At 37.3% G+C, this 15479-nt stretch overlaps 1 protein-coding gene across 7 annotated transcripts in view; it reads right to left on the reverse strand.

The window, feature by feature from the left end:
- LOC106960679 (GATA zinc finger domain-containing protein 5-like) overlaps positions 1-15479 on the reverse strand; it is a 50828-nt gene that overhangs the window by 14459 nt on the left and 20890 nt on the right. The window contains exons 1-6 of one of the 7 annotated variants that reach the window (XM_015053896.1): positions 8711-8716; positions 7155-7475; positions 6552-6659; positions 1055-1156; positions 532-633; positions 118-155 (exon numbers count right to left, since the gene is read on the reverse strand). The exons of 1 other annotated variant lie outside the window; for it this stretch is intronic. In XM_015053896.1, the coding sequence (XP_014909382.1) occupies positions 118-155; positions 532-633; positions 1055-1156; positions 6552-6659; positions 7155-7434 (630 nt within the window). In that variant the 5' untranslated portion in view covers positions 7435-7475; positions 8711-8716. Of the gene's footprint in view, positions 1-117; positions 156-531; positions 634-1054; positions 1157-6551; positions 6660-7154; positions 7476-7644; positions 7653-8288; positions 8418-8710; positions 8717-10626; positions 10637-14418; positions 14578-14772; positions 14981-15479 lie in introns of those variants that run through there. 5 more of the 7 variants (XM_015053894.1, XM_015053893.1, XM_015053895.1 and 2 more) reach the window with 5 other exon arrangements.

A 15479-nucleotide genomic window follows, 5' to 3' on the forward strand; every position in this document is an offset into this window, starting at 1 on the left:
TTTCCTCCCTTTCTGGATTGATCTGCAGGAAGAAAAAGAAGAAGAGGAGGAGTTTCAAAGAGACAGTTTTATAAAACTCTAATGAAATTCAGGTGTTTTATAAATATTCAGACTCACCTGAGAGACGTCATCATACTCAGCTTCCACAGCAGAATCTGAAAAATGTTCAAATCAGAGAGATGAAACTTCTGATTTAAAGAGATCAGGAGACTTTCTAGGAACTAGAAGCAAACTTGTCTTGTATTCTCTCTATCCTTCTTTCCTTTTAAACCTTTCCCTCCACTTTTATGTCCATAAAGCAGTAATGATCCAGTTGCAAATCCGTATTAATTCAGAAATCAATTCTTCATGCTGTATGGCCCAAGAGGGCATGTTAAAAACTAAACGGTCTGAGCCGAACCAAGCTCTGCTGATTGATGCTACGGAGCATGATGGGTAGACTTTGCTCTGATGCAACAAACAGAAACATTTTCCAGAAATGCTGCAGCTAAAACATTAAACTAAATTCAATGTTCAATGTTAAATGTTCACCTTTGCTTTTCATGGCTCTCCTCTTCCAGCAGAAAATCACCAAAGGTGTTGATAACAAGGTGATCTTGATGACCAGAGACAGAAACACATAAAGCTGCAGACCTGCAGGGAAGTTAAAGAGAGAACAGCCTGGTTTGGTCAGGATACATTGGAAAATGTGGCAAATCAGGCTCTTCTGAGCAAACATCTGATCTTTATCTTGTTTGCAAACACAACATTTAATTGTTTATTAAATTTAAACTTTGATGTTCATAAAAAAAATGTCTATTTCTGTAAACTTGTTGCAGAATGTCTCATCATTTTCAGTCAGAATCTTTAATTTCTTCCTCTTAAGGGATCCATCAGCTCTGACTGCTCTGCTGATTGCTCCAACATGCTCATTGCAAACAGACTCATTATTTGATTGTTGCTAAGTTTTTCTGAACATGAAGAAAACAAGGACAAATCCTTCATGGCTGAAAAGAGTTTTGGTATAAATGAAGTTGTTCATAAATGGAGAACATCAGTTTCTGTGTTTTCTCACCTTTGCTTTTCATGGCCCTGCTGTTCCAGCAGAAAATCACCAAAGGTGTTGATAACAAAATGATCATGGCGACCAGAGTCAGAACCAGATAAAGCTGCAGACCTGCAGGGGAGTAAAAACAGAACAACTTGGTTTGATCAGGATAAAGTGAAAAATGTTGCTTTTCTGATCAACAGCTGATGATTTCCATTTTTGTTCATGTTTGCAAGCACAACATTTAAATGTTCACATCCCTTTATGTCCCTCTGGATCTGTGATTAAAGAAAGTAAATGCTCTGTTTTGCAGTGTAAGCTTTGTGGATGTCTAAAGTTTGCAGCTTTAAGAGCTCAACATGAAATCTGCAAAAGTGATAAGGTTGGTCAAATAAGAGCTTATCTGTGGTTTTGCACAGGAAATTAAAAAGAAGTTTCAGTAAACAGTTAAAAACTCTCAGAAAGATGTGCATGTATGACTCGAATATGATGAGTAACTCATCTTTCATCCCAATTATTTAACTGTAATGTTAACTGATAAAACCAGATCAGTCACAAAATTATTGTCTCTCAAAAAATGTCCAACATGTTAAAAAATTATTCTGAACAGAATTTAACTGAAGATGAAGAGAAAGAGTTTTACGGTAAAATCTTTGATTGTAACTGGAGTCGGTTTGCATCAGCAGCTTAGTTACATGATTAGTTGTTCTGGCCTTAGTTGGTTTTTAAAATTAGCAATTTGTAAATCATTTGAGAAATTATTATTTTGTCCTACAGCGTTTGCTATACAGGTCTTATGAAATTAACTGATGTACTCCATCTGTGGAAGCTGTTAGCTGGAGTTCATGTCACTAAAGATCCTGTCGAGAAAAGTCGAGCTCATCCCACTTCCCCATGCTGGAGATTTTAGTTTAATAATAACAATAAATAAAGTTATCTTTAAAACTGATTACACAGGTGACATCAAGACCCAACAGTAGAGTCAGACGGTAATAAAATTAATCTGGTTGTGTGTGTTGTTATTGTGTCCTGCAAACTTTGCTTTAATTCTACTTTTTTCTATTTAATCATAAAAAATCATAGTCAGACAGAAGGAGAGTTATGAAACAGGAAGAGCAGGTTTCCTGAAGAAAGAGGAAGTTTCCAGCCTGCAGTGATTAAAAATAGTTCAGACTGCTTATTCGGGGCATTAAAGGTTTAAAGAATAAAATCTAAACATTTTGAGAAATTGAATAAAACCCAGAGTAAAATACTTAAATTAATAATGATAACTTATGATTAAGCCGATAATTAATATTGGTTGATGTTGGTTTGATTATAAGAATATTTACACTTACTCTTATACTTATGGAAGTACTTAAAGGTGAAAGAAGTAACTGTAACATGTTGTCAAATAATTGGAATAATGGATTATTCTTGGTTTCTTTTCAGAAATGTCTGTAATGACCCACATCATGATTATAATAAGAGTAACTAATAAGTAATGGTTATTATAAAATTATAAATGAATGCTAAATCAGAGAAACTAAAAGGTTATAAATGTGATTTTGACATTGAACTTGAAATGTGGTAAAGAGTGTAACTGTAACTAAAGGTCACTGATGTTGTGTTAGAGGTAGATGGTAGGTGAAAGGTCAGGGGGAAAGAGGAACTGATGGGAGAGCGGAGGTGACTAAGGCCTTATTGCTAAACTTAAAACTTACCTAAGAAAAGGTTAGACACAAGAGAGCTGTTGAGCAACTCGGGGACATTGGAGCAGGCATCAGGTCATGTCCAAAGATGGATATGAGATTATCGGTCCAAGCAGTCAGCCAATGAGACAGGCACAGCAACGAAGCTAGCCAATGCAAATGCACCAAAAGGGTGGATAAACCCTTTATAAGGTGGCTGCAACAGAGGAATCTTTGGTTGGATCCTTCAGGCAGCTTCGAGCCAAGATCGAGATGGACAAAGAACTCTGCAGCTGAAGAAGAGCCGGGGCCACGGAGCCGAAGACTGTTCTGCATATGGGGACCAACCCGTCAGCCCCGCAACATGTGGCTTCAAATTGCATTTCTCTCATCAGCTGGGTTTGGGACACCCAAAGTGAATGCTAAATCAGAGAAACTGAAAAAGACCAAGGCAAAGATGAAGATAAAGGCAAAGAACAAAAGCAAAGAGGAAGAACTGGTGTGTTCCTTCCATGAGACCAGCTCTTCTACATCTCGAAGAACCAGAAAGATCGTGAGACGAAGAGAAAGGAGCTACAGAGCTGCAAGACAAGAAGGGTGGGACATCTGGATGGAGGTCGTCAGAAACCAGGCTAGTCTGTCTCGCGCCCAGCTTAAACAGAATGTCTTCTATATTCTCATCTGTAGTAATACTCCGGAGTTAGAGGCTTCTCGGACCCGTTAGACGGAGAGCTGGGAGCAACATCTTCCTCCTCTCAGAAGGGGAAGTAGAGAGAGAGAGAAGGGGTGGGGGGTGTTGCGCAACAACAATCCATTTAAGTGAAACTTCTCCTGTTTGTCTGTTTTCCTTTTATTTCATTGCTAACATACAGCAAGTATTTGCATGCTGTCAGAAGGGATCCTCAACCTGTCACTCATAAACCTGTTTTCTCATCTTTTTTTCTGCATTCTTCACCTCGTCCAACATCATTTTTTGTTCTGCATTGTCATTCTACGCCTGCTGGCTGGAACGTTAAGTGCCCTGGATGTAATAGTGGACGGTTTTCTCAGACCCAACCCCAAGGTTTCCTATGAGAATGTGGCTAAAAACTGGCACATTTTTATTGCTGCCTCACACCAGGAGAAGCCTGCCAAAACGAGAGCTCATATTCATCTCAACATCACAGGCGATGGATCAGGAGTGTTTGTTTGTTTATGCTGCTGCTGTTCAAGATGAGGACGGAGCCATCATCACACCAGCAGAGTCAAAGGAGGATCTGGACTGTTTGAAACTGAACTTCTGTGAAATTTGCAACCCTCAATGGAACAGAACAATGGAGCGGCGCAGGTTTCTTTTTAGAAAGTAAAGACATTGAGAGCGTTGAATTTTTTAGCAGTGATTTGAAGATAAAAGTTAAGAACTGAAACTTTGGTGAGCTCACTGACAAACTCATCTGGCACAGAATAGTTTGTGCATCTCAGATGACTCTCAGGAAGGCTTTATTAAGAGAAAATTACTTTAGTAAAAGTCGGATTAAAGAAATGACATAGGAGGGAAGCAAATCATTAGCTAGCCAAGCTAACACAGTTGATGCTGTATACTTCTCCGACAAACAGCAACAACGATCTGGGCCCCAGCCACATATTATAATTGACGACAATAATTGAGGAGGATCTCATGTTGCAAAAATAAAAAATGCCCAGGATTCAGAGAGCAGTGCTGCCTGTGCAGGAAAATGAATCATTGCGAAAACTGCTGCAAACCTCCAAATTCTGCCAAGACATACAATCAGTACATGATGTTGCAGTTGAGCAGCCGACTCTAAACGACACTTTCTATGTGGACGGCACTGAGGTTGGCAGCATCACACCGAAAGCCGATATTGAGCAGGAAGGTTATGTCACCATCGACATTAATTATGTTCCCATTGAACTTAAAGCTGAGACAGGAGCAAAATGAAACATGTTTTCCCTCCACACATTTGAAAGAGGAACAAATAGAGAACAACTTACCAACTGCTGAAATCCACCCAACCTAGATGCATTTGGTGGTAACAGGATTCAAACTAGCAACCTGGTCACCTTGCCATGCAATTTCAAAGATCTACATCATTCACTGAGCTTCTTCATAGCAGACAAGGAAGTACAACCACTACTGGGTTTTCAACATGCACAGACCTGGAAATCATCAAACTAAATCCTGAAGTTCATCATGTTAATGCAAAGAGTGACAACACCTTCAAAAACAAAATCATCTCACAAGTCAGAGATTTATTCAGTTATAAACTGGGAGAGCTTCCTATAACTCCATGACATTAAACCCAGATGTGACACCCATGGTGGTGATGCAGGACAATGTTAAAGCTGAACTCAACCGGTTGGAAAGTAATGGTGTAATAACTGTGGTCACAGAGCCCACTGACTGGGTTTTATCACTGGTAGCAGCACTTAAACAGGACAAGCTAGAAATCAGGCTCTGCATAAACCCCTAAAACCTCAACTGGCCTTGAAACGCCCTCAGTATCCCATGTGGAGCGTTAAAGAAACGGCTGAAACATGTCAGGAGCAACCATGTTTTCTGTGCTGGATGCCAAAAACTCATTCTGGCAGGAGCGACGAAAAATAATCCCTGCTGACGACATTTAGCACATCTTTTGGTCGATACAGATTTCTGTGGATGCCCTTTGGAACCAACTCTAGGCGCCTTAGTTTCAGTCAAAATGACTATTCAGCCATTCATTTTGGATAATTTTATGCTCCCAACTTAGTGTAAACTGCTTGAAGGTCGATGCTTTCCTGATAGCATGACTAAGTATCAGTATAGAGAACAAAGTCCATTAAGATATGATTGAGTGAGTCTGGTGTTAAATAACCTGAATGGATAGCTCTAACCGCAACATTTAAATTAATTATAATGGAATCAGGGAACCAGCTTCTCATCCAACACCAATGTCTGGCCTCAGATGTTCTTCTGGAACAATGATCAGATATTCATAGAGATTTGAAGCTGTGATGGCAGCAAAGGGAGGACAAATATTCCTTTTAAACTCTATAGATTTATAATGGGATGTCAAAAAAGTTAATTATATTATTTATTTGGATACTGATATAAATTCAGAACAATAACTAATGGAGCCATTGGAACATTTATATTTTAGACATTCTCAGATTATTAAGTAGTTTTCTTTTTTTGTTTTTTTAAATGTTAAAGTAGTTTTTGGGTTTGGGAATTCTGCAGTGTTGACAAATTTGTTGTTGAAGTGTGAATATTGTAACATTCAAACACGTCCACCAACACAGAGACACAACGCTGTAAGGTCTGGATTAACCGAACAAAACAAAGAACGCTGCGAGGTGATAGATCAAATCACATTAATAACAAAACAATTAAAACCAGTTCCTTCATGAGTTCCTCCACTCCAGCAATTGCAAGTTCAAGAACATTTCAAATCTGTCAATCCTAAAGAAATCTAGAGTTAATTTTTCAGTTTCTTTAAAAACTTGTGACAGGCTAATGTTTTCACACCAGAGTCAAAATGATGAACATTGGTTTGCTGCAAGTTGCTCAATTTCCTCTTTTTTACTGCTGAAGTTTTTGTGTAAGCAAGGCGATGCACAAAAAGTTTTGCCTTTGATTAACACTTTACAACAAAGCAGATATTCTTAAATTGTTTTTTCTTCATTTCGTGAAGATTTTATAATCTGTGAACATGTAAAAGACAAAGGAATTGGATAACTGGAGACATAGGTACATTATGTTAGTAAATTATTGATGAAAAATTACATTTTGTAAAAAATAAATGAACCAGGTTGTGAGTTTAGTTTCAAGTGTGACAGTGTGAGATAGAAACATCAGTGTGTGTGTTATAACTCACCTTTCTGTTGATAGAGGTTTTTCCTCCGGCAGTAAATCAGCAGAGCCGTCGCTAACAAGATGATCAGGACCAGACTCAGACCCACGTAAAGCAGCTGATCTGTTTCATCTGTTTTAATACAAATTAATACTTTTGGTTCTCTTTGTTCTGTTTCTGAGCCACAAACATTAAACCCACTTAGAGTAATACAGAACCATCGCAGTTTCATGTTGACGTCTGAAATTCTGCTACATTAAAATTTAAATGTTATAACCCTCTAATTGTTTTGCCAATATTGTTAATTTACAGCAATTTAAGAAAATAAAAAAATAAATAAAAAAACATGAACAGAAACTTTAGCTTTGGGTTCAGATGATGATGTGGTTTGTTGGGTGGTTGAAGATGAAGATGAAGTTGTAGCTGTAGAAATTAAACATTCATGATACCAGTGAAGATGTTTGTCTGTGTGAGTCTCAGTTTGAACATGTTGGATGATTTAATCAGTTAAAAACATCTGAACTCAGATTTAAACCCAGTTTGATGTCATTTGGATCAGAAGAAGCTGTCAGTGAGCAGAGTTTACTGTCAGAGACACGAAGGAACATTTCCAGGAGAGAAACTCACCTTCAGTCACATCCAGATGAAATTCATGATATCGAGATCGGTTTTTACCCAAACCACATCGGTACCGTCCTGAATCAGATCGTTTCAGGTCTGAGATGCTCACATACAGAGAAGCTGAAGTATAACCTGATTCATAGAAAGTGCTGTATCTGCCGTTATGAGCTTTGTCTTCTGTTGTGCTAATCAGAATATTTTCTCCTTCACAGTTTTCCTTACAGAAGATTATCGGGTTTTCAATTAAATTAACTTTACATTCAACTGTGATGTTTTCTCCTCCCATTCTTGCATGAGTTTCTGCAGCTTCTCCATCCTGCAGAGCTGCTGAGAGGATAAACAGTAATTACTGTGATATTCAGCAGCTGGAAGAGAAAATATATTTTATAAATTTAACTGGAGATACGAGAGTAAATTAACATTGACTCCAACATTTTAAACTAATTCTAATGAATTCCCCAAACTTTTATGTTGCACATCAACCTTCTGGTTTCTTAGTTCCACCTGGTTAAAACTTCAACTAAGAAGCAAATTAAATTTTGTTTAAAAGTTAAGCTCATTTAGTTTTTATTTTTGTTTTCGTCTTTGTAGAACCCAGCTCTGTTCTGAAGATTTTATCGCTGTGTCTGTGATGACGTTTTGGTCTTGCAGCAGTTCTGATAGTTTCTGTTTATGCTTCCTTTGAGTTTCTTTAAATCTTAAAGCAAAACTTTGTTTCAAATTTGCCAAAGCAACAAACTCTGAGTTCTAAAAAGCTGTACATTATTTAAAACTAATTTTTAAGCATTTCAACAACTTCCTGTTAGTTTTCTGCTTTGTACTGGAATATTCTGACCATAGAAACAGAAAGAAACTGCATTTGTGCAACATTAATAATGGCTAATTTGCAAATAAATTAATGGTTTGACAAGCTTTGCATAATTTAATAAGCCTTAGATTGAAGCTGTTTATATTCAAACTGATCAACAGGTGCTACTACAGAAACCAACATGATGCAACAGATAAAACTAGTGAAATAGACGGCTTAAAATCTTTTAGCAAAGTTAAAAAACTTCCTAATACACATCCTTCCAGTCCTTCAATTGAACGAATGAAGGACTGAAAGCAGAGAAACTGATATAAATAAAATAATATACTCACTGAGGAAGAAGAGGCAGATCAGAGTGAAACAGACCTTCATCCTGAGCTGCTGATGGTTTCTAACTGCTTCTCTTCCTGCTTCACTGATAAACTAGAAACTTCTCTGAAGGATGCAGTTCCTCCTCTGAACACCAGAGGCTGCTAAAGATTCTGTAGGAGATTATTCTTCATCACATCAAAGAATCCTCTGGATTTCTTAAATCTCAAAACGTTTTATTTCACAAATTCTGCAGTCCAGATTTGTCCTTTAAATAGAAACTGATGCTGAAATTAGAAGCTGTATGCTTCTAATTTTTTTAATGCTGGAGGTCCTTGATTAGCTTGCGATAAACACATTCATCCTCATAATTTTAAAAGGTTTACAATAATCTAGCAGCTGAATTTATTCATGTTTTAAAGTGAGCATCAGCGTGTCTTACCACAGAAACCAACAGGAAGAGACACTGATCACATTTAGGGCCATTTGAAACAAAGTCCACTTCCTGCAGAAGGTAGAAAAACTGATCAACTGAAAGGATGAAGCAGAGGAACTGATCAAAATAAAATAATGAGGGCACTCTCCACTTTATTTTATTTCTGCATTAAAAATTGTGAGTCTTTGAAATTAAAATTATATTCCATCAGTAAATTGTCTTGTTGTAAGCTAACTTTTACAGCCATAAGAAAATAGGATCACACTGTTAGCTTAAGTAAAGGTTACTGACGTTATTTTTAAGGTATTTACGTCACTTCACACCTTCAGCAGTTTGTTCCTCCAGCGACTTTTTCGCCATAAAAATGTATTTCTTTCTAAGCAAATAGTGTTTCAGCACAAACACTGTTAACACTCAACACTAAAATGTCTTAAGAATTTTTCAAAAATAATGTCACTTTTTATTTAGCAATATATTTATGAACAAATACTGTTTGCACAGTTAAAAACTGAAGACGTGAAAGTTTGTTTAACCAAAGTCTGAAAAAATATTCTATTGAATCATAAAAAAATTATTTTATTTGATCCACAGCAAAACTTGTCTGTTAAACAGAAAAAAAGCAAAAAGCAGATAATTTTCATTAACCAGTATATTGCATATAAAAAACAAACAAAACTATACAATATACATATCCATCCATTTTCTTTACACACTTGTCCCTTAGTGGGGTCGGGAGGGTTGCTGGTGCCTCTCCAGCTAACGTTCCGGGCAAGAGGCGGGGTCACCCTGGACAGGCCGCCAGTCTGTCGCAGGGCAACACAGAGACACACAACCATGCATACACACACTCACACCTATGGGCAATTTGGCCAATTAACCTGATAGTCATGTTTGTGGAACTCACACATGCACAGGGAGAACATGCAAACTCCATGCAGAAAGACTTCTTGCTGCAAGGCAACAGCTCAACCAACTGCGCCACTGTGCAGCTCTAAAATACATATGTATACATACTATTGTTTTACTAAAACCCTAGTGAATGAAAATAATTTTATAAAAACAGTTACATTATTATTTAGCCAAGTGAGGAGATGTATTTAATAATTTAGCTTATCTATAATTTATAGGAGACTTTCCTGCAAGTTTTATTTTTTGTTATCATTTTCTTATGAAAACATGAGACTAAATGTTTTTCATTTGTACTTTGAGCTCTGATTGTTTCAGAGTTTAGTTCAGGAATGAACTGCAGATATTTTTTTCAGCAGATGATTTATTCTCTGTCTTTTCTGATTTCTTCTCTCTGGGTTCATCAGCTTTTATCTTCTCTTCGCCTCCTAACACAAACACTTTCAAATAGGAAATTTTAAAAAATCCTAATACAGCAATACAGACCCACTTTGAGTTTAAAATTGGCAAATATAAAAATAATTGGTTCTTAAGGTTTCTGTCTTTGTCTGTGTAAATGTTGACATTTTTATGGAAATGTATTTATTTTTAGTTTTCCTAAAACCATCTTAGTGCTGCTGAGTGGCTTCTGTAGAGGAATTTTCCTTTTGGTCATAATGGAGGGTCGCTATGGTAACATTTATATATCCCATTAAAATAAGATATAGAAGCGCCACAAAAACGAGCTTTCGTGAAAATTTTAACTCACGATAATGACTAACGGGAGCCCTGAGCTTGTTTCTCTGCAACGAGACGGTCCCATCTGGGAGTGATGGGAGACAATGACACTCGAAGTGTTGCTTATATCCACAGCCTGCTGGGTCTCTACGTGGCAAAGCAGCTTGAAGCTTCATTGCCTCATTAGCAGCCGGTCGCCGCATGTTACGCAGAGCCGCTTGTAATGTTTGACTCACCTACCGGTCCAGGATAAATCCATTCTCCTGTCTCTTCTCAGTGCCTTTTCCCCTTTGCAAAGAAACTTTCCACAGACATCCGTTTCTTACTCATTTTGCTGTTTGTGGGCTCAGTGTTGGCACCAAGTAACCAGACTTCCAATGATTCACTTCCTGCTAAAGAGCCCCCTGGTGGCTGAAGAAAAATCCACATATAAACGTCTTGTAGTCCGGAAAATACGGTATATGAAAAAAAAAAATCTAAATGCTCTCTGGTATTGTTCAGGGGGCTGGACCAAATGTGGAGGCGGGCCGGATCCGGCCCGCGGGCCGTAGTTTGGGGACCACTAACCATGAATGTCCGACTTACCCCGCCTTACAAGAACAGTAGGCGTCAGCGATCTTGTCCACAGCTGTATTTATGCTGAGGGTGTGAGGATCTGCTGTTTTCCTCATCGACCGGTAGCATTTAGCTGCGGCGCGCACAATGTTGGAGGCATCGCGCGGCTCAAACACCTTGATGTCGTCCAAAAAAGATGACATGAACTTGTTGGTTCCCCCTGTCCATTGTCGTGGCTGATATTTTTTGAAAATCCGGCAGAAATGCTACACTAATTGACTCAGAAATACTCTGTAGAGAGTCAGTCAAAATGAAAATTGCCATGTTTACACATAGAAACTAAGAACCGCGAGACTTTGCTTGTGAGACATGTAGCCATGTGGGACTTTAGAGGGGCGTTTCAGGGTGGAGCTTGGTAAGGCCCATTTGTTTAACTACAGTCTGCAAAATATTCCTGCTAAGTCTTATAAAATTTAGTTATTGGCTAAACTGCAAATGTATATTAGGAAACATAAATTGTTGTTTTAGCTGAAAACAACTGAAAATAAGTTTATCATCAAAACAGTTACAGCACTGCAATTAGGTCGTCTTTCAAACATCTTCTGTAACATTCAGTGGAGGAACATATTTTAGCCAAGTTTTAGACAACTATAGAAAACTTTCCTTGTAAAAACATGAGACTAAATGTTCTTCATATTTACTTTGAGTCCTGATTGTTTCAGAGTTTAGTTCAGCAGTAAACTGAAGAGATTTCCTCAGCAGATGAATTGTTCTGTCTGTCCTCTTTGGTTTCATCCCTTTCTGGATTGATCTGCAGGAAGAAGAGGAGGAGTTTCAAAGAGACAGTTTTATAAAACTAATGAAATTCAGGTGTTTTATAAATATTCAGACTCACCTACGAGATGTCATCATTCTCAGCTTCTACAGCAGAATCTGAAAAAAATTAAAATCAGAGAGATGAAACTTCTGATTTAAAGAGATCAGGAGACTTTCTAGCAACTAGAAGCAAACTTGTCTTGTATTCTCTCTATCCTTCTTTCCTTTTAAACCTTTCCCTCCACTTTTATGTCCATAAAGCAGTAATGATCCAGTTGCAAATCCGTATTAATTCAGAAATCAATTCTTCATGCTGCACGGCCCAAGAGGGCATGTTAAAAACTAAACGGTCTGAGCCGAACCAAGCTCTGCTGATTGATGCTACGGAGCATGATGGGTAGACTTTGCTCTGATGCAACAAACAGAAACATTTTCCAGGAATGCTGCAGCTAAAACATTAAACTAAATTAAATGTTCATGTCCAACTTTGTGACGGAGGAGCCGTTACGAGCCGGGACTTAATTATGAGTCCGTGTCAACATGGGTACACATACAAACTATCGCTAACTAACTTCTGTTCCAGCTTACACTGACGCGGTTCATCGTGGGTGCCACGCGGTGTTCCTGCTTCAATTAGCATCCATCCATGTTTTCACTTCCAAACGTTTTAATGGTTTTGTTTTCGAGCAGGGTTATTTCCGGGTGTGGCGCGCCAGGAGTCAGGTGATGACGTAGTGACGTCATCGAAACGTACTGAGTGTTCTCTATTAAATTATTAAATTGATTATTGTATTTTTGATTACAAGTTTATTTACTTTCCTTATTATTATGATCTGTTTTGTATCCTTTAATAGTTCATTTGAGTTAGAAGTAATTGTTTTGTTTTTTTGTTTGCTTGATTGGTCTTTCTGTGGGCGGAGCCTGTGGCTTTAAAAGCAGGGCTCTGCGCCACAGGGAGGCAGTCTGTGGCTAGACTCCTGCCATGTCACAGTGAAGGTGATGGACTCTTTCCTTGAAGGTACTGCTGTTTGTTTTTTGACCTGCCAGGACGTCCTTGTATATATTTTTGCACCTGCCATCTTTGTCCACTTGAGAGCTAAATAAATTTCACCGCAGTGAACTCTGGCCTTGGGCAGTCATATTTCTGTTTGTCTAAGTCATATGAGAACCCCGTCACAAACTTTAACATAATTTAAAATTTATGTTAAAATTTGTTTAACATGTCAGCAAAGTTTTTGCAAAGATCTGGTTTTAAACCATTAATTTGATTAGAATGTTTCTATTAAAGAATTTTCATATAATATTCATCAAACCAAGACTTTTTCTTTTGGACAATTTTATGCTTTAAAATAATCTTTCTGCCAGGTTTTCAATATAATATGTGGAGGAATTTAATTTGATAGATGTACATAGAAGCTAATTCTGATTAATACCCCAGATTACTCCCCATAGACGCCCCTTCCTACTATGACTACACACCAGTGCAGAGAACAAAGTCTATTAATATATAAATGAGGAAGTTTGGTCTCAAAGACCCTGATTGGCCTGAGCCTGAACACATTTTAAATGAATTAGAGTAAAATCTGGCAGTCAGGCTCTCTTCCAACATCAGTGTCTGACCTCATAAATGCTGTTCTGGAATAGGAATCTTATCAGAAGAGGTGAAGTTGTTATGGTAGCAAGTGGTGGACCAACATTCTTTTTAAACTTTATGAATTTATAATGGCATGTTGCTCAAATTCCTATAAAGGATAGAATTAATATTTACGCAGTAGAGTTGATATTGACAGGCGTTCAGACAAATCCGCTCTGAGCAAATAACATTTACATAAACTAAGAGAAACACTAGGTTTTTTGAGAAAGACCTGGTGTACGCACCAGTATCCACTGAGATATTGGTGCATACTGGGTAACTTTTTGTGTTTATCAGTCATGTAGTTCTTTTTTTGTAAGTTTATTTATTAATTTTACAGTAATTCAGCTTAAAACTCTGTGTTGACAGAGTTCAGCTATAAAGACAGAAACTGTTTAATACAGATTAGAGGAACAAACCAAACAACTCAGTGACGTGTTGATCGCTGAAATCGCATTAATAACAAAAACATTTAAACCAGTTCCTCTCTGAGTTGCTCCACTTCCACAATTACAAGTTTAAAAATGTTTCAAATCTGAAGATCCTAAAGAGATCAGGAGTTAATGTAGACAATTTACCAAAATAAAGTGAACTGACCGATTGATTGAATTGAATAAATTATCTACAAAAAGAAAAATCACATTTTAGTAAAGTAAATGAACTTGATTGTTTAAAGTTGGGTTTGGTTTCAGAGTTTGATAGTTAATTTTCTATAAGATATTAAAAAACAGCAGCTGTGTGTGTTATAACTCACCGTTTTGTTGATCGGAGTGTTTCCTCTGGTAGAAAATCAACAGAGCCGTCGCTAACAAAGCTAACATGATGGCCAGACTCACACCCACATAAAGCATCGTATCAGTCCCACCTGTTTTAATACAAATTAACATATTTGGCCCAGAACCACATTAAACCCAGTTAGATTATTCCAGAATTATTGTAATAAGTTGATATCAACTATTCTGTTCCCTTAAAATTTTAATTTTTTGGCCCTCTAACTCTTTTGTCAACATTATTAATTTACAACAACTTAATAAAATCATAAACACACTATAACAAACCAACATCATGAAAACATGAGCAAATACTTTACCTTTGGGTTTGACTGTTGTTCTGGTCTGTTTCACGGTTTTAGGTATGATGGAAGTCAAATTTTGTGTTAGAGTTGCTGCTGTTGTTTTTACAGACGTTGACGACAGAAATATTGATGTAAAATTTCCCAGAGTCGAGTTTGAATCTGAAGTGTTTGAAGCTGTGAGAAATTAAACATTCATGATACCAATGAAGATGTTTGTCTCAGTTTGAACATGTTGGATGATTTAATCAGTTAAAATCATCTGAACTCTGAGTTAAACCCAGTTTTATGTCATTTGGATCAGAAGAAGCTGTCAGTGAGCAGAGTTTACTTTCAGAGACACGAAGGAACATTTCCAGGAGAGAAACTCACCTCCAGTCACAACCAGGTCAAAATCAGCATATTGTAACGGTATATCAGGCTTCTCCAAAAGACATCGGTACCGTCCTGTGTCTGACGTTTTCAGGTCTCTGATGCTCACATTCATAATAGCAGTACCATCAGGAAAGCTTTGATAGTCAATGCCATATCTGCCTCTCTGAGCTCTGTTTCTTGTTGTGAAAACCAAAATATTTTTTCTACAGGTGTCCTTACAAAAGAACTTTGTTCTTCCTGCTATCAAAGCTTTACATCCAAATCTGATGTTTTCTCCTTCTTTTCTTCTAGCGTTTCTCTCACCGACTCCGGTCTGCAGAGCTGCTGAGAAGATAAACAATCAGTAATTACTGTGATATCCATAAATTTTATGAATTTAACTGAAGATGTCAGAAAAAATTAACATTGACTCCCATATTTCTAATTTTAATACATTCCCAAACTCTTCATTTTGCTAAACAACCTGGTTTCTTTGTACCACCATGTACTAAAAACACTAACTGAGAAGCAAATCAAAACTTGTTTAAAAGCTAAAACATTAATATCATTGATTTATTTATTTTTTGCTGTTTTTGTTTCAAGTTCTCCCAATCAACAAACTCTGAAGTTTATACAACTGTACATTTATTTAAAACTAATTTTTAGCATTTCAACAATTTTCTGATAGTTAGTTTTCTGGTTTTGTGCTGAAATTATCTGATCAT

This window comes from Poecilia latipinna, unplaced genomic scaffold (genome assembly GCF_001443285.1).
Source record: "Poecilia latipinna isolate Pla-1442-1.1 unplaced genomic scaffold, P_latipinna-1.0 Scaffold1212, whole genome shotgun sequence".
Classification (NCBI taxonomy): domain Eukaryota; kingdom Metazoa; phylum Chordata; class Actinopteri; order Cyprinodontiformes; family Poeciliidae; genus Poecilia; species Poecilia latipinna.